This window comes from Pollicipes pollicipes, unplaced genomic scaffold (genome assembly GCF_011947565.3).
Source record: "Pollicipes pollicipes isolate AB1234 unplaced genomic scaffold, Ppol_2.1 Scaffold_4219;HRSCAF=4965_pilon_pilon_pilon, whole genome shotgun sequence".
NCBI classification, from domain to species: Eukaryota; Metazoa; Arthropoda; class Thecostraca; order Pollicipedomorpha; family Pollicipedidae; genus Pollicipes; species Pollicipes pollicipes.
This window is the reverse complement of record NW_023596448.1, coordinates 13,894,567-13,912,540: the sequence shown is the minus strand read 5'-3', so window position 1 is coordinate 13,912,540 and position 17,974 is coordinate 13,894,567. Positions and strand designations below refer to the sequence as shown.

At 49.6% G+C, this 17,974-nt stretch overlaps 1 protein-coding gene and 1 long non-coding RNA gene across 4 annotated transcripts in view; one reads left to right on the top strand and one right to left on the bottom strand.

Annotated features, from left to right (window-relative positions):
* Nucleotides 1-5,919, top strand: part of LOC119095860 (CLIP domain-containing serine protease 2) — a 20,702-nt gene extending 14,783 nt beyond the window's left edge. Inside the window, exons 2-5 of one of the 3 annotated variants that reach the window (XM_037218715.1) lie at nt 1,814-2,004; nt 3,321-3,419; nt 4,526-4,680; nt 5,053-5,919. In XM_037218715.1, the coding sequence (XP_037074610.1) occupies nt 3,326-3,419; nt 4,526-4,680; nt 5,053-5,226 (423 nt within the window). In that variant the 5' untranslated portion in view covers nt 1,814-2,004; nt 3,321-3,325 and the 3' untranslated portion in view covers nt 5,227-5,919. The remainder of the gene's footprint in view (nt 1-1,813; nt 2,005-3,320; nt 3,420-4,525; nt 4,681-5,052) is intronic. The other 2 variants (XM_037218713.1, XM_037218714.1) reach the window with 2 other exon arrangements.
* An 8,294-nt stretch (nt 5,920-14,213) lies between these two features.
* LOC119095859 (uncharacterized) lies at nt 14,214-16,770 on the bottom strand. The gene is made up of 3 exons (XR_005093939.1): nt 16,733-16,770; nt 16,510-16,566; nt 14,214-15,116 (listed from the first exon to the last, which is right to left on the bottom strand). It is a non-coding gene; the product is annotated as an uncharacterized LOC119095859 (long non-coding RNA).
* Nucleotides 16,771-17,974: the final 1,204 nt, after the last annotated feature.

Here is a 17,974-nt window from a genome sequence, read left to right as displayed (position 1 = left end):
ACAGCTGCAACGAGAACGGTTCATTGAACCGATGACCGAAACGATTACGCTGTCGTTTACGCCAGCACAGCCCGCCCAGAAAACAAAAACTTTAAAAATGAAATTCTAGACTTTTCGATCCATCGCCATGTCACCTGACGGAGCTGCGCTGTAAAGAGGCGTCCCCATAATTATGGAGCTTTTCAGGACAAACGTTAATGCCATCAGCTGTGTCACGTGACTGAGACGACATGACGTCACTTGGCTGGCCCATGAGATACTACGGCGCCGAAGCGACTGTGGAAAGCAAACAACAGCCGCCCCGTGAGACCAGATCATCAAATGCCAACACTAACATTTATTGGTGACCGTTTAAAGAAACAGGTGCAAGGAGCCATACGCTCATCTGGGTTTCAAGCCCAGACCCCAGGGACCAGCCGAAATGCGTGCAGAAATATTTGCGCCGTTCTGCCCTGTAGCGACCTCGTTCTTCATCTGGATATAGATCATACGCCACCTTTAACGCCGGACTGGAAGATCGATATGCGACCAAAAACGCTTTATATCTGATGCTGTGCGACTTTGACCAACACATTTTTATTGGCGGCACGAAACAAGGCGTGTGCTTGTTTTTTATCGGGTATCTGGAGACTGTCGCGAACCAAATCGTGTGCACACCTCTCGACGGCCATCCGTCCGTCAGCGACCCAAACGAACCGCTTACCAACCATCTGCACGTCAGGATTCTGCGCAGATGGAAGAGTGCTGACAGAAACTTTTCGAAGCCCTCCGTGTGAAAAATGCCGTCAGGCCGTTTAATGCCATCAGTCTCACACCTCTTGGAGCCCTTTAACCGCGTTCCATCTATTGAGCGCCATTCAACCATGTTAACGCCAGATGGCGGTATCAACGTCAAATTGGCATAAAGTTTGGAACCCTTCGTCCAGCACCTGCAGCGACAGTGACGGGACAGCCATGTCTGGGGTGGGTGCGGGGGCTTTCGCCTTCTTTTTCGTCAATCCCTCACCTTTCTACCTACCTGATATGGTGAGCGCCCAAAATTTGTGCTTCCAACATTTTCTTTTCTGATACCTTTCTGCCAGCATACAAGTCAGGGACAGTAAACAGGTCAGTGTCATTAGAGTCCTTTAGTCACTAACATCCAAAACGCCCCACGTCGATGTGGCGGCCCGAAGACTAAAGTGCAGGATCTGAGCTCACTTTGCGGCGGCTCTCTTTGACTGACTGAGAAGCTAGCGCTGGGCATTGCGGATGATCCTATTTGAGCTTAACACACATTTGCATACACCGTCGTCGCGTGGTAACGTAATTACTTCCTTTCTCTCGAAGCGACAGCCTGTTGAGGAGGGTTCGAACTCACTGTCAGTTTGTCCAAGCCACTGCGCACGTCACTCCGGGCGGAGAGCCTGGGCTGGTATGCCAGCCTCGACGTACACCGTGTGGACGACAGGAATGATCGGGAAACAGCATGGTTTTATTTCCACCAAGGTGCTGAAGCGGATACGGGAAACCTTCCGTTGCCGATGTGTTACCAATGCTTGCTAGGTACCTAAAATGTCAGCGCTTGATGATCGACAGGAAAAACTAGTGATCGACATCGACAATGAATGACCGAGAACAAAATGAATCACCGATGATCCACAGTGCAAAATCAGTGCATGGTATTTCCATTTATGTGTCCCTGCTGCAACCCTAACGGATCAGTGAAGCGATGTGTAGTCCAGTGCGGCCCCTTGCTATGTGTGCTTTTTCATATATCAACCATTGCGTAAAGGTTATGTGGTAACCTCACGCAAATCCTGTTATTTTGCAGAGTGAAGGTGCTACTGGGCGACTTGAACATTGCCACGACCACAGAAGAAAGCACCCAGTACCCGCCCAGAGTGTACAATGTGGAAAAAGCCATAAAGCATCCGGAATATAAACGGGTTTTCAGAGGAAACGGCAAAGGATTGTTCAATGACATTGCCCTCGTCAAGCTTACGGAGCGCATCTCGATATCCCGTAAGTCCTCACTGAATAGCCCACTATTTGCACGCAAAAAACAGCCAAGGGGATCCTAAAGCTATAACGCCTGCTCCAGGGTGGGTGCGGGCGCTGGCATTGCGTGGCCCATTGTTTCATTCAAGTAATCCTAGTTAGCACATTTCAGCCACAAATTGGACGACCCAGCGCACACAGAAACTTATCTCCCTAAACAAGTAACCTCTAACCCTGGTTGCGAACATCACTTCCACATTTCAGTGGGGCTGCTGATTTAAAAGACAGTTCGACAACTTTTGCCAATTGCAGTCAATACTGGTATAACGACCTTCAACTTATGACGGATTCGTGTATGACAAGTAACAAGCTTTTCTTGAGCAGCATACCTTGTTATGCAAACCTTTCGGTGGTCCGGCAGTGGCATTTATTTGTAAACGTTTTTACTCACCTTTCCGCCCCTTTACTCCACATAAGCATTATTGCCTTTCATGCTATCTGTTAGCCCTCGGTTTCGAGGCCTTCCTGCCCCCTCCTCCCCCATTTCTCTCTCCACCACACTGCATTTTGTGGATGGCCTATTGCGCTATCATCCTAGCATCACGACACTAGCGGCGTCAACACATGTGTTTGATAGAAGTGTGCAGTAGCTTACCAAAAATCGGTGATGGGAGTTCGCCCTTTACCATGGTAGCATTGCTACTTCTCACCGTTGATATTCTTGGAGTTACCAACGGGTTTTTCAGCTCGCGGTCACGCATGGTAAGTTTATTCAAGCCTAGGTGCTGAGCCCCGATTTCCTTTTTTGATGTCCTTTATTTCATGCTGGCAACTCAAGCATAGTACCGTCGTGGGTTTGAAGCAAACAAAGAGGCGTCGACTCACATGTTTTCAGTAAGTTATTATTTCTACATTAGCATACCTGTGATCTTTGAAAATTTATTTTGCGTTGCTCAGGGATGTTCTTAGGAATTTTCGATGCACGTACATGGCCTAGTCGCATTCAGCGCCGTGTGCGTCAGGCATGTCCTCTGTCTGGTTCTGACTAGCTTCGGTATCTTAATTTCATGAATTTTGTGCATTTATATATATATATATATATATATATATATATATATATATATATATATATATATATATATATATATGTATGTATATATATATATAATCAAATTTCCACCATATTCATACACGCTCCGTCTCGACATTTTCTTAGTCGTCGCTGGTCTCTGTCTATGCTGACCCTGATTTGAGTCACGCCTGCTGATAGTAGGACCGATGGCTGCGGTCTGCATCATCGAGCATCGATAGCTTTTTGCAATCGATCTCTCCGCAAACAGCCGTGATGAAGCCGCTGTGCATCTCCGATTCCTCCCGCCTCGCCTCCGACCTGGACGGCCAGCAGGTCTACGTCGCCGGCTGGGGCGCGACCGAGTTCGGTGAGCAATGGCCCACTGCAGCCGGGCATGGAGGTGCCGGCAGATGCCGTGGTTAAGGGCGGAACAGAGCACGGGGTCCCGGTTTGATAACCAGCCAGAGGAAGATGCACGGAGTGGATCTCGAGCGCCACTTGATCTGAGGTTCGATTTTCCGCCTGGCGCAGGTGCACGGCGTAATCCCCAGGCGAGGAAAGACCGCTGTTCTGATTCGAACATTTTATGTGGCCCGTCTCTGTGATGTCTTCGTCCAGCGATTCGGCTCAGCTTGATCAGAGAGAGACGTGTAGCGACGCGGCGATCCGTATTGGACCAAGTCCAGTGGCGTGCTGTCCCTGCTATCCCAGCCAGGCACGACAAAACATTTAGCTCGGGTGAACTTCCACTCATAAGTCAGCTCGCATACACGCACCTATCACGCGTCCCCTACGGTCCGCCGCGGGACGGCGGTCAGCGCCCGCGGCGGTAGGTCGCATTCCACCGCGCGGCCGAGGTCGCGCCGCGACACGGCAGGGTCGACATGCTGTGCCGCCGGGCCGGCTGGGCGTGCTCACGAAAGGCTCCGACAGCCGACTGGCAACACTGTCGTCCCAGTGCTGCTGAAGGTGGCGATAGATGATTAAAAGGCGCTTAGCTTGTGGAAAACCAAGTCTTTGGGTAGAGCATGCGTAAGGGCTTTGCAGATTTTAGGACTCGAAGAGCTTGGCGGTAAAACCTTGGCAAAAAACGACTTATTATCGCTGCCACGGGTTTAATAATGCATTCACCATGCTGAATGCGGTGGCCCAGCAGACGTTGTCAGCGCAGGCTCGGTAGCCTGCCGCCGTCCGTGTAGCAGATTATTGCAGTTTTGCTCGCGGGTCATTTTTTAGCCATTTTCCTTGCGCAATGCTTGGGGCATGAGCTTTTCCGAAGACGGTGCACAAGTATTGATGCTAAATCTTCTGCTCACCGCACATTTTTCTTTTGAATGGCTCTGGCGAGTAAAAAAACTTCTGGGAACGGCTTACGACCGCAAATAAGGGGCTTTTGCCCGAAGCCGTCTTCACAATGCACACTAATGTTACCAACGGGTCAAAACTTACGCAGCCACGTCGCGTGCATTGCAGCTGGGCCCACCGAGGCCTTGATGCAGTGGGCCCGGATCAACGTCACGCGCCACGCTCAGTGCCAGGAGACGTACTCCCGCCAGAACACGGCCGTGGACAACACGCAAATCTGCGCCAACGGCGAGAACGACCTCGGCGGAGTCGACACCTGCAGGGTGGGTGCAAAAACAGGCCAGGATGCCTTTTGTTTGAGGGCTGCACGTGCCAAAAAACTATGACAAACTGAAGGCCTAGCTAGGCTCCACATGGTTTTATGCCTCAAGAAGGGCATGGCTGTGAACCCCACCAAATCATCTTTAACATCGTCATCTCAGTTCAAAGCCCCATACAAAAGTGGAACACTCCATTAAAACATTCTATGATACTTCGCTGGCTCGCATGTACCACTTGACAGCTTCTGGTATTCTAAAATGCCAACAAACGTGCGCTAATTCTGCTGTGCTCTCGTGCTTCGGCTGTGACATGACACCCCGGTCACCGGTCGGGGAACTCGGTCCGTCTGACATCTGACACTCTGGCGTCGGCAGGGCGACAGTGGGGGTCCTCTGATGGAGCGTCGGAACCACAGGAACCGGCTAACCTGGTACGCCGCGGGCGTCGTCTCCTTCGGCTCCGGCTGCGGCAACGTCAACTTCCCGGGTGTCTACACCCATGTGGAGAGCTTTCTCGACTGGATCGGCTGCACGGTGGCGAAGGACTGACCACCTGACGACAGGGTGGCGGGGGGGGGGGGGGGGGGGGCGGCAGGAGCAGTGCTGCAATAAAGCGTGATGCGACGCTGGAATGTCCCTGTTCAGTGCGGAGGCATCCTCGTGTGGCGATGTAGCGTGCTTCTATTAATGCTTAAGAGTCCCTATGCGATGCCGAAGTGTCACTGTGTGTAATATTTAGGAGTCCTTGTGTGATGCGAAGAGCACCTGTGCATTCGGCGTCTTTGTGTTTCTCGAGCGCCCTGTGTTTTCTAGGTGTCTTTGTGTTACTGAATCATGCCCGTGTTTCTGAAGTGTGCCTGCATTACTGAAGCGTGCCTGTGTTTCTGAAGCGTCCCTTTATTTCTGAAGCGTTCGACCGACGGACGCTAGGAACTCTGACCCGGCGGGGTGGTCGGCTGGACGATGTTGAAGTGTGCGGCTTGAGTAGAATGTGATGTGACCAGGATGGAGGCCGCAACTTGGCGTCTTTTGAGAACGCCACCGAGTGCTCCAGAGGCGGTGGGCTGCTGTCACCTAACACAGAATTTCTTTGCTTTGCTTGGTATTGTGGAAGGACTAGTCGGCAGCATCGATGCTTCCCTCTGGCGGGTCGGGCGCGCTGCTTTTTTATCTGGCTTGATCTGCAATCGTCTTACTCTGCCTTATCTAACAAATATACGCTTCATTTTAAGATGCCTAAGATTTTCAACCATATATATATATATATATATATATATATATATATATATATATATATATATATGGTTGAAATATTTGTATATATATTCATTTTTGTATATATATTCAAATATTCATATTTGTATATAGTATATAGTACATATATATATATATATATATATACATATAAATATAGTTAAAGGACAGTATACAGCGAATCGTCGTGCCATGGATCTGTTGGATACTTGACATCGTCAAGGATCATCGTTGACATCGTCTATGAGAGAAAAAGCAGCTTACGCTCAAAAGTATGGCAAAGACAACATACCAGTACCTCCTCGCATCCTTTTAATGTCATCAAAGTAGATTTAGAAGCTTATCACGTGTCGCATCGAGTGCTGTCGCTTTTTTAGGCCAGATGGTTCTTCTTGCTGCCCTATGATTGCCTATTCCCCAGGTGAGTGCACATCTTATTTTGGAGACAAAAACGCTAACAAGATTACGTAGTGCTGTTGTTTATGTTTTCCCATACATGCGATGGAACTCCGTATGGAGGACGTATTTGCTATTCTACGATCACACTTCGCTTCTCACATTCCTTAAATGAACGTGGTTCAAAAAACGCGACCTCGAAGACCATGAAAATCCAGCCAAGTGGCTGGCTGAATAACCTCTGGGATTCAGCATGCTTCAGGGGATATCACGAGTTTCGCACATGTCTCGTGTTGCATGAGGGCTTCGTGCGCTGACAGCGTACCCATCGCGATACTTCGTGAGCTACCAAGGTACACATCCCGATGCCGTGGACGCTGTGCGAAAATGTAGAAGACATAGTGAGGAAGAAAAGACAAAAAAGATATGTGTCGTGTTACACTGTGACGCTTATGGTGAACTACTACCCTCAGGTGGAATGAGAAATCATGTTAGTATTTTTTTCATTTGCAAGTTTTGAAACCGGATAACGTCGGCTCGCTCTCATGACAAGCAAGGCGTTTGTTTCACACCCTTGGCTCCATTTTCACACAGCGCACAAACAACAGTGCCCTTACGAATGCCGTTGTAACGCTATATAGTATAGCTATAGTATGTAAATATATATATATATATATATATATATATATATATATATATATACATATAGATAACATGAAGCGAATCGTCGTGCCATGGATCTGTTGGATCTTTGTTCATGATTTGTGCGATAGCACCTCAATGCTGACATTGTCTATGAGAGAAAACGCAGCTCACACTCAAAAGTATGGCGAAAGCAACAAACCAGTGTCTCCCTGCATCCTATCGATGTCATCAAAGTCGATTTAGAGGCATAATATGTGTTCGAGTGCTGTGTGCATCGAGTGCATCGAGTGCTGCCGCTCTTTCAGGCCAGATGGTTTGTCTTGCTGCCCTATGATTGCCTGTTTCCCAGGTGAGTGCATATTTGATTTTGGAAGCAAAAGCGCTGACAAGACTATGTGATGTTTCTCGATACATGCGACATAACTTTTTATGGAAGACATATTTACTATTCTAAGATCACACTTTGTTTCTCACCTTGCTTAAATGAATGTGGTTCAAAAAACGCGATCTCAAAGATCATGAAATTCCAGCCAAGTGGCTGGCTAAATAACCACTGGCATTCAGCATGATTCAGGGGATATCACGTGTTTGGCACATGCTCGTACTGCATGGGGAACCAAGTGTTGCGTGCGCCGATAGTGTACCCATCGCGACACTTCTTGAGCTACTAAGGTACACATCCCGATGCCATGGACGCTGTGCGAGAATGTAGAAGACATGGTGAGGTAAGAAGAAAATGAGATGTGTCGTGTAACACTGTGACGCTTAGGGTTTAACGGCTCCGTACATGCGAAAGTCGTCCCAATGCGCAGATGACATTTCCACAGTTAAACTTGGCTGCGAAACCGTTCTGTCAGAGTATGTATGGACTATTTGTGAGATAATCCCAAATTGTTGAAAGTTTAAAGAAGTAAGGGTTCGCGGGTCACAGAGACATACGTACAATGACAGAAGCAGAGGTCGTGGTCCCTTGCCGCGCCCTGACAAGTGCGGCCGACCATGGTGACCTGTGATGGCCATGGATGGGGTATGCGAGTCCCGACGCAGTGTTCTTACCATGGAGTAAGATCGGTGGCGTCAGTCAACACTGCATGGGGAACCAAGTGTTGCGTGCGCCGATAGTGTACCCATCGCGACACTTCGTGAGCTACTAAGGTACACATCCCGATGCCATGGACGCTGTGCGAGAATGTAAAAGACATGGTGAGGTAAGAAGAAAATGAGATGTGTCGTGTAACACTGTGACGCTTAGGGTTTTAACGGCTCCGTACATGCGAAAGTCGTCCCAATGCGCAGATGACATTTCCACAGTTAAACTTGGCTGCGAAACCGTTCTGTCAGAGTATGTATGGACTATTTGTGAGATAATCCCAAATTGTTGAAAGTTTAAAGAAGTAAGGGTTCGCGGGTCACAGAGACATATGTACAATGACAGAAGCAGAGGTCGTGGTCCCTTGCCGCGCCCCTGACAAGTGCGGCCGACCATGGTGACCTGTGATGGCCATGGATGGGGTATGCGAGTCCCGACGCAGTGTTCTTACCATGGAGTAAGATCGGTGGCGTCAGTCAACACACAGACCCGTCACACAAACAGACATGAAGTTGTTGAATAAGCGTGCTCTGACCAGAGAGTGACTTGCATGTATGCAATAGCATCAAGTGGTCGTTTCAGTGATCTGCTCTACCGCTAGGTCCGGATATTTGTGTTGCAGTGCAGTTACGGCATGCACAATTTAAACATTTGTTTTGCCCAAACACAAACGTGTTTCCAGAATGTGTCCAGTCGTTAGGTTCCAAAATGTCAAAAATGCTGACGAGCAACTATCAATGCCAGGACATCATGACACTGAGAGTTACCGCTGGTCCAGATGCTTGTCGCCGCCGTTGTGGTCATGGCTACCGCCCGCCCCTACCGTAGCTACGGTGCCCTCACCTACGCCCAAAAGGCGTGCAAGATCCTGAAGCAGGACGTTGTGTTCCGTAAAGACCAGTCCCTACGAGTCGCAAAAAGCAATCCTTTTCCAACGCTCACGTCCAGAGCATTATCTGTAATAGAAATAAAACACCGGAAAACGTTTTTTGTATTATCTGTTGCCAGCAACAATTAGTGCACAGGGTGATGTTAGAAGTTTGTTCTTATCATCAAATTATTTTTTTAATAAATCTATTCCGTATGGTTTGCATCGGTGACTTCTGGTTCAGAGAACCTGCCAAGCATGGCTTGTTGCGTGTACCCTGAACCCACCACCCAAGTCGTGCCGTCCAGTTCAACGAATGATTTTGCCTCCGCCCTTTTGTCAGACAGGATTGCGGAGGCTTATGCGTGTCGCACATTGCTGCGGCAGGGCCACCCCGGAACTGGGTTGGCCCTCGTTGGCCAGTTGTCAGCTGACCTTTCCACTTCAGGCAATGCGCCCACTCTGGTCCTTGTTCCCAGTGCCGCTGGATTACAAGTCAAGCAGCTTTCCCCTAGACTACGGAGGCGGCACGATCTGTAGGTGATTCAATGTTTCACTCATATTTATTTCGAAGCTTTGGGACTGGAAAGTGCATCTACGTCTCCGAGTCTGGCAGGCCGGTGGAGGGATACGGCGATGAGGAGAGTCATAACGTCAACGGCCAGTTCAGCTACACCGGTCCCGACGATGTCGTCCACGAGGTCGTCTACGTGGCCGACGCCAACGGCTTTCAGCCCCAGGGTGACCACCTGCCCACCCCCGTGCCCACCGATTTCCCCGCCCCGGAGGTGTCTGATGATGAGGAGGAGGGGCACGAGGCGCCTGGGCGATGATGATGACGATGATGAGGCTCCCCGCGCTTACTACCAGCCCCAGCCTCAGTATGAATGCGTCATCGTCAGCTAAAGGCTCCGCTAGAATTAAATCTTTGTGATGTTATCCTTGTGCTCAATATTCCATTACATGGGATCGACACGCTTGTTTAGAAGCGCCTTTCAAGCGAACCATTATAGGTCTTTACAAAAAATGCGATGGCAAACCTTGGCAACCGATGGCAAATTCCTTGCCGGCTTATTCCTAGTAGTCTTGGTGAAACGCCTTATTTGGCGTCGAGTGAGCTGGGTGATAACAAAGATAAGCCTTATCACATGAGATAATAATACAAGGTAGAATGAAGAAAAAGTGAGAGGAAAGAGAAGTGAAAGGGGAGGGCTGAAGTATCACGCGGTTTGGTGCTGGGCCGCGCGAAGAGATCAACTGGTGGGTCAAGAAGTGCGAGGGATTTGGTAAATACGGCTGACGTTCTGCGTTTTAAAGGTTTAGCACGGACGCGAGGCTGAAGGTAATTTGGCCAAGCGGTGAAAGGGAACTGGCGCCCAATGTGGCATCGCACGGTGTTCGAGGGCGTTGACGTGCGCTTCGGCACGACGGCTGGCTCGATAGCCGGCGCCGAGGCTGTCTCGATTTTGCCGTTGGAGGCAGCCACATGGAGGCGCAGCGGCTCATCATGTCCCTCGCCAATCCCACGTCGCGGCCAGGCACGGCGTGCCGACCACGCCGGTACATCCATGAAGGTGTCCTTCGGCTGTGGCGGAAGTCTGCTGGCTGGTTGGACGGTCTGTTTTTTTTATTCCTTTTTAATGTGATTTCAATTTAATTTTAAGCCCTGACTTTTGCACATGCACGGACGGACTGACGATCCGGTGTCTTCTCACCACTCGTTATCAGTTGCTTCACCCAGGCCGATTGACTGGTTGGTCATATGACGTTCGTGCATGCTTAGCCTCCTTTTCCGTTAAGTTAATCGTTTGCCTTTGTTCCCTCCCTTGGTTTTTAAGGTGGGAGGGGGGGGGGGGGGGGGCGTGGGCGGTGAAACGGTCTTGCCGAGTCCCGTCCGGAGCGCTTGCACGCATTTCATCATCCGCGCGCTGTCCTCCTCCATTGCTTATCGCTCGTCCGGCCCAGCTGACTAGGTGATTTTGCATGGTATCGGTGAGTGTGTAATTTTTGTCTGTTAATATTCTTGTTTGACTCGGTACTGTCTAGCTCCGCTCAGCGCGTACGCACGGATTTTTTTAACGAGAGCGTGTAATTCCAGTTCCCTACTTTTCTCTCTGTGTTGCTTGGCCTGGCTCGACTGACTGACTGGTAAGTGCACGGTGTCCGTGCTCGCCTGGCAAGGGCCTCTCCCGTCCTGGAGGGATCTGCTACAGACGCCGGAGGCCCGGCACGAGAGAGTACGGTGTCGATGTCTCCGAATCAACCAACCTCCCTCCGACCGCCTGAAGCGAGCGGTCGGATCGAGATTGCCCGCCATGGGTGCCGAGACATCGCGGCGAGGTGTACCGAACCCGCTATGTCTCGAAAGACCGTGCGTGACAGCGCGAGACCAGAGGAGGGCACTCGCAAGGCGCCGATCGGGGCAGCGTTTGGAAGACGACACAGACGCCATCTACCGGCGGATATCGGACATCCCGGGCAGAGGGCAGCACCCAACGGCGCGCATGGCGGCGCTGGCACCTGCGACCCGCCAGCAGAGGACAGCATCTTACGGTGCGGACGGACGAGGGGTCTAGCGCCCGCGACCCGCCGGCAGAGGATAGCACTTTACGGTTACGACGGACGAGCGATCCCAGCGCCACGACCCGTCAGCAAGTTGCGAGGTGGCGCTACACGCCGAACATGGGGGGATTGAACTCGCTTAAACCACGTGCGGACGTGAGACCACGGACGCGCGCGGGTCGAGGCCATTTACATTGATACGAATCCATTCGTCGCGATCATGCTCTCTGTTGCACTGTTTTTTCTCTTGTTTTTGTTTTGCTTACTCTTTCTTTGGTTTGTTTCTTATTTTTTGGCCTGGCATCCAAGGAAGTGTCCGATAAGTCGTCGGTGTCGGCCCAGCAGCCCTCCCTGCACCTAGCGCGTCGTATCGCCAGCAGACCCGGGCATGACCGCGGCGCTATGTACACCGCATGCGTGCGCGGTTGACGGGTGACTGTTGTTGGCCCGCTGGCGGTGCGATTAAGTACGTAACGGTCCAGTTAATATGAGGGACTCGCGCTCAAATCCAGGGTAGGCTCTGACTTATCAATGGCCACCCAGTCAGTGGGTCGATTGCTCGGACTTGCGACGACGAAGGGCAAGCACTGGCATTTTCCGCAAACGCGCCCGAGCAGTACGGCTCAGACACGGGCAGGATTGAAAAGTCAGACAGCCGCGGTCCTGTCCTCACACGGAGCGATGCTTGTAGATAGTGCGACCCAGGAGCGCGGCTTCGCTCCTTTTTACGGACCACGCGACGTCCGGCTCGTTTCGTTGTCTCTCACTTGACCTCAGACATGACGGCATAAAGACGCATCGGTCACGGTATCACCAAGGACCAGTTGGGACTGCCCAGGATGCACCATTATGCACGCTTGTCACTGAGTCCATCTGTTGGTGTACAATGCCTCGGGAGAGAACAGTACACAAGCTATTCTTTCCCAACGTATTGAGCGCCAGGTCTTATAAGCTCTTGACGGCGGGACAAATAGAGTTTGATGTTGGGAAAAAGAGAGCTCTCCAACGCGCGCTCATAGCAAGGGCGACAAGACACAGGGTCGTAGGACTGGCCAGTCAGTTAGTCTCCAGATCATCCCGGCGGTGGATACCGCAAGGTACAAACGTAGGTCACGTCAAGCGCTCGCTGTCTGCCAAGGGGATTCGCCTTCCCATCTGGCGCGCTGTCTACCTGCAGGCCTCTGAGAAACGCGCCGTGGGGTGGAGTCTTACAAAGTTCAATTGAGCAGGCAGAAGGCGAGGGCGCAAAAGCGTCGGAGGCCACGTCACCGCGCTTTACGAGGCGCTGCCTATAGCGCGCCACGGCAGCGGAAAGCTGCGGGAGGTGGGCGTGGCCGAAGGAGTGATGGGCCGCCCCACCGCGGACGAGACGCGAGGGAGCGTCGGCCGAATAGCGTGCCTTCGCCCTGGAGGTTAGGGGAGGGAACGAGTCGTCGTCCAGCTTCGGACACCTGATGCCGGCCGCGTAAACGCGCTGGCGCCAGACTGATAAATGAGCCTGATATGCTTTAGAGAGTGTAGGCACGTGGTTCCACCGGGTGTATGAAATGCGTTAAATGGACTCAACTTAGTTCAACGAGGACCCACACAGACATATTATCATGCCAACGTACTGGGACAGGGGGGGGGGGGGGGGGGGGCGAGGGTATCTGTGTGCGAGCCAAGAACGATTGGATTGACGCGGACGCCAACAGATGTGTATGTTTGGAGTGTGTTTAGGTCAACAGGCGCCATTTAACGTCCAGCATTAAAGCCGAAGAGACGCTTCCAGGGACATGGAAAGCCTCCCACTGGTGTTGTATTTTGTCTGCCGGGCCCAATCCTTTCCGAGTCCATCCGAGACTGACCTAAGCTGTGATGATCGTTGTCACTTCCATATTCAGGACGTAATACGCACCATGATGGGTTTTGTTTCGGCAAAACACGGACGAGAACAACGGGTTTTAGAACACTCCAAATCTATCAATGGATGCCACCATTTCGTATCTCATTGGCTCCGTAGGTAAGATAGAACTTCCGAGAAAAATCATTTCGAAACGTGGGACCTAAGAGTCCGGTGAAATATAACGTAAACATCCTTACATACTAATTGTTTTAATTCATTCCATAATCTTATGCGCACAAACCCCACTGATACGAAACTCACCACTTCACATCAGGCGTGCCGATGCCCACCTCCGTTCTGATTTTCGTTCTCGTTGTTTTTCCTTGTTGAGCCAGCTTTGCTCGTTTGCATGATTACACAAATTGTACTCGACCTTTTGCCACCACTTGGCCCATACCACACTACTAAGCTCCCTGACCTTACCACTGGCATGAACAGTAGCTTCATGTCTTACCACCTTTAGAGCTTTTACATGATCTTCGACCTATTGTGTTGTGATATTGTATGAGGTATATGTCCAGGCGGATGATATTATTATGAGATCACAGAGGCCGATTTACCTTCTTTATGTCATGGCTGTTGTAGGCGCATGATACTGAAAATCGCATCTGTCCTGAACAAAGGGGGGAAAAAACCGTAGACACTGTCTCCCACCGGACTGCGATGCCAGATTTTGTCTCCTTGGCTTTTTGATGAAGCCGGTGAGCGCATAACCGTATTGTCAACTTCTCAAGGGAGCTTCGGTCGGATCGCGACAGCATCGTAGTTTTACCTACCACATCCTTGACAACATACATGCTTTGCTAAAGTACTTTCAACACCACGTAGTTGGCGACGATTTTTTGTATTTACACTGCATTCATCTTGGATATGTACAAAATCACGCCGACATGGTGTCAGAACAAAATGCCAAATACGCCGCGTACAGTTCAGCACACAACGAAACCTTGTCCACAGTACTTCGGCACTCGCCGTGAGCTCGAGGACGTTAATCGCGCATGCAAAATTTGATCCAAGGGCTGACTCACAATGTCAACACTCCTTTTCTCCTCAACTACTTGAAAAGGCACGAGCGATATGATTGGTATGCTCTATGGCGGGCGATCACCGTTCCCGTGAGCAGGTGCTTCACGTTGACAGACCGCCTCACGAAGTCAAATTGGTGACGCTTCTGAACAGCTCTTATGAGATGTTCGGCACCATCAAGCTCAGAACCATTCCATCGAATCGTGAGCTCTTTCGCGGCATTGTCATGCCTCAGCTGCCGATTTATGAAGAAAACCTCCTTGAAGACGCTGCCCATGGACTCAACCACACTTTCGACAGGGCTGAGCAGCCACATGCGGACAACTAGACTGACGAAAGGTTCGATCGAGCGACCACGTTTCCACAAAACTTTCAAGAGAGCTTGGTTGGAGCTAGTGCGTTCCTCACCACGCAGGATGCTGAAGCAATCAGCATCCTGCGTGGTGATTAACTGCAGCTCGGCGCCGCAGCCGATGGCGGGATCAGCTTGCTGGACACCAGATGTCCGATGGCTTCGGAGACTATGCTCACCTGGACGTCGATTGATTTTTTGGGTCCGGAAACCCTTCAGGTCACCAACCGACCGGACATAGAGCATGTTGTCCAGGGGCGCCTTGTTTGCTGTTCCTTTTCTTCCACCATCCGCACCACCTTCCTCTCCTTGCCTTCAAGTTGTGGACCAGGGCGGCACCAAACGCCACGATAGGGCGGACCTGTGGATTGCAGTTTACTTGAGTCCGAGGGAGATCGAATCGCAAAGGGATAATTCGTTTCGAGCCAGGTTCAAAAGTCACCGCTGCTGCATCAACTTCGTGCAGAAATTTGGCTGCTTGGTGATGGTCATTTTCGGGTGCGTTTATCGGCCCAATAAGCTGCAGGCTTGAACAAGGATACAGGTTAAACTAAACACCACCTTAACAATTACATGCCTAGTGCTGTGGAACTATGGAACTGTGGAAACTGTGGAAAACTGTGGAAGAGGCAGGTTAGTGACAAAATATCAGGAGCACCAGAATTACCCCACAAAAATGCCCTGATTTCTTCAAAACACCCAAACTGTTAATGGAAATTGGCATCCCCATTCAGTATCAACATCTAAGCACTGCATGGTAAATAAAACAAAAATGTTAAATGAACAGTGGTAGACATACTTTTACTGAGACCAAAATGGATGTGAAATATTCTGAGCATGAAGACCCATGATGAGGCAATAATATGTTGGCAATAGAGTACAGCATTGTTACATGCCTGACAACCCAAAATTGACTTTCAGTCATCACACCATCAAATCCATATCCATCCAGGGGCCATTTAAAGATCAACAGTTAGGACATGCTGCACTTCAGGTGTCACAAATCCAGCCAATGCAGCTAATCTTAGTACCTGCAGTCTTCTGACTGCAAATTTTGTGGATACTCCAAACAGGGATGCAGAGATGCTGGTTCAGAAGTGGCATCATCGTGGGCTCTGCTCACTGTGCAGCTTGCGATTCCTGGCATATGGCATGACTAACTTGATAAAAAGACATTATAAGACATCACACACTTTGGACACAGCACCACTGTTACAGGAAAATACAGGTTAGGCACATATCATACCATGAAATACAAATATTGTGCAATGAAAGTGGTAGAGCATATCACAAAACAGCCTGATTTTTCATGGATGTTGTCACTTCCTGACACAATATCAATACCTAACCAGTTGTTATAGGATGATCTAATATTTATCTGGCAAAATATGGAGAAGCTGGTGGTAGCTGTAACTGAGGGCATTATCTGATAAATTTGAATGAAGATGATTCATGACAAAAATGAGTCCTTAGGAACACTGTCATCAACCAGCTGCAAGTGTAATGTAACAGTACTGCAACTGCAATATTTGTTAAACAACATACAGCTTGCCAGGAAACCTTAAGCCACCATTCCATGCCTATCCTAAAATTAGTCTGAAAGTTTTGCCATTTTAATAACATTTCACACTGAATAAAACAGAGACCCAAGTCATTTACCATCAATACCCAACCACCACAAGCAGCATATATGAATAACTCACCTCCAGTCTCATCTGCAGAAACTGATGGCACAGCTAGACTGGATGACCTACCTGGCATCTCAAAAGTGTTAGCGCCTTGTTCTCTGCCATCCGTGCCACTGTTCATTCCTGTGGAAAACCAAAACCAATCTATTTTACAACCCTTGACAGACCTTTCAAGCAAAAATCTGCATAAGCAGATGCTGTTATTGGCAAAGTACCTGTAAGCAGACAGGCTAACATCACTGAAAACAATGAAATACCACTGACTGCGGGTACTCTTCAAGTACTTCACCTTTTTTAGAAGAAAAATCTCCACCGCGAGCGTTTTACGCGCAGTGCGGCACGGGCTCAACCAGCTCGCGTTAGCAGGATTGCCCAACTTTGAAATCATACTATCCAAACGACATCTTTAGCACCAAAAATAATGAGCAGGCAATTAACATTATTCACTACGTCGTTTCGACCACTACTACTCACAATGTTCGCATGATTGCCTATCATCTTCAAGAAATCACCATCTGATAATGTAATAATTTCGGCCACAAACAGGTCATATGATTTTTAACACGCAGACAGCCGACGATTTATAGCATGTACTAAAAGGGCAGAATAAGCACCAAATTACGTACATTCGAGCAATCAAGAAAACTATCTCAGTTCTTCACATTCGTGTCTCGAATTGATATTTCCAAACCGGCAGCACAGAAAAAAACCCAACAATGTCGGCGGAACTGAAGCATTTCCAGCAGTCTTAAAAAACGGACCAAGCCACGGGAACCAAGCACCGAAGCCAAGCCAACGTTTTCGGTATGGTACATTGACGTATATTAGCGCAGTGCATCTCATACACGAGTCCGGATAATATGATTCACACTTATTAGGACCAAACACATCGTGACGACATTGTCGCTTAAACTACAACACTTGGGTTCAATTAACATGACTACTCCGTTGCCGTGACATGCTGCCATCATGTGCAGAGGGACTGTCGTAGCACCCTCTTAAAGTAGTGCACCTCTTGCACAATTCCCACGAGCAAGGCTTGAAATCGCCCTGACATCAAGAGACATACTTTGCCGAGATATTATGCCAACAGCCACCCTAAGGGAACGGATCAAGCCCCGGGAAACGAAGACTGAAGCAAGGCCAGCGTTTTCGGTACGGTACATATACGTCTATTAGCGTAGGGCACCTTACACACGAGTCCGGATCATGTGATTCACACTTATTAGGACCAAACACATCTTGCTGACGATGTCAGTGGATATGCCAGACCACGGTCCGATGAATAAGACTCATGCATTGCCGTCAGATGTTGCCATCATTGGCGGACGGACTGCAGTAGCACCCTCTTCAAGTAGTACACCTCTTGTATAATTCCAATTGGCGAGACTCAGAAACCGCTCTGAATCCAAAGACGTACTCTGCCGAGATAATATGCCACCAGCCAGCCAGCCAGCCGTCGTGCGGACAATGTCGGTTGAGTTACAACACTTCGGTTCAATGAACAACACCCATGCATTGCCGTGAGATA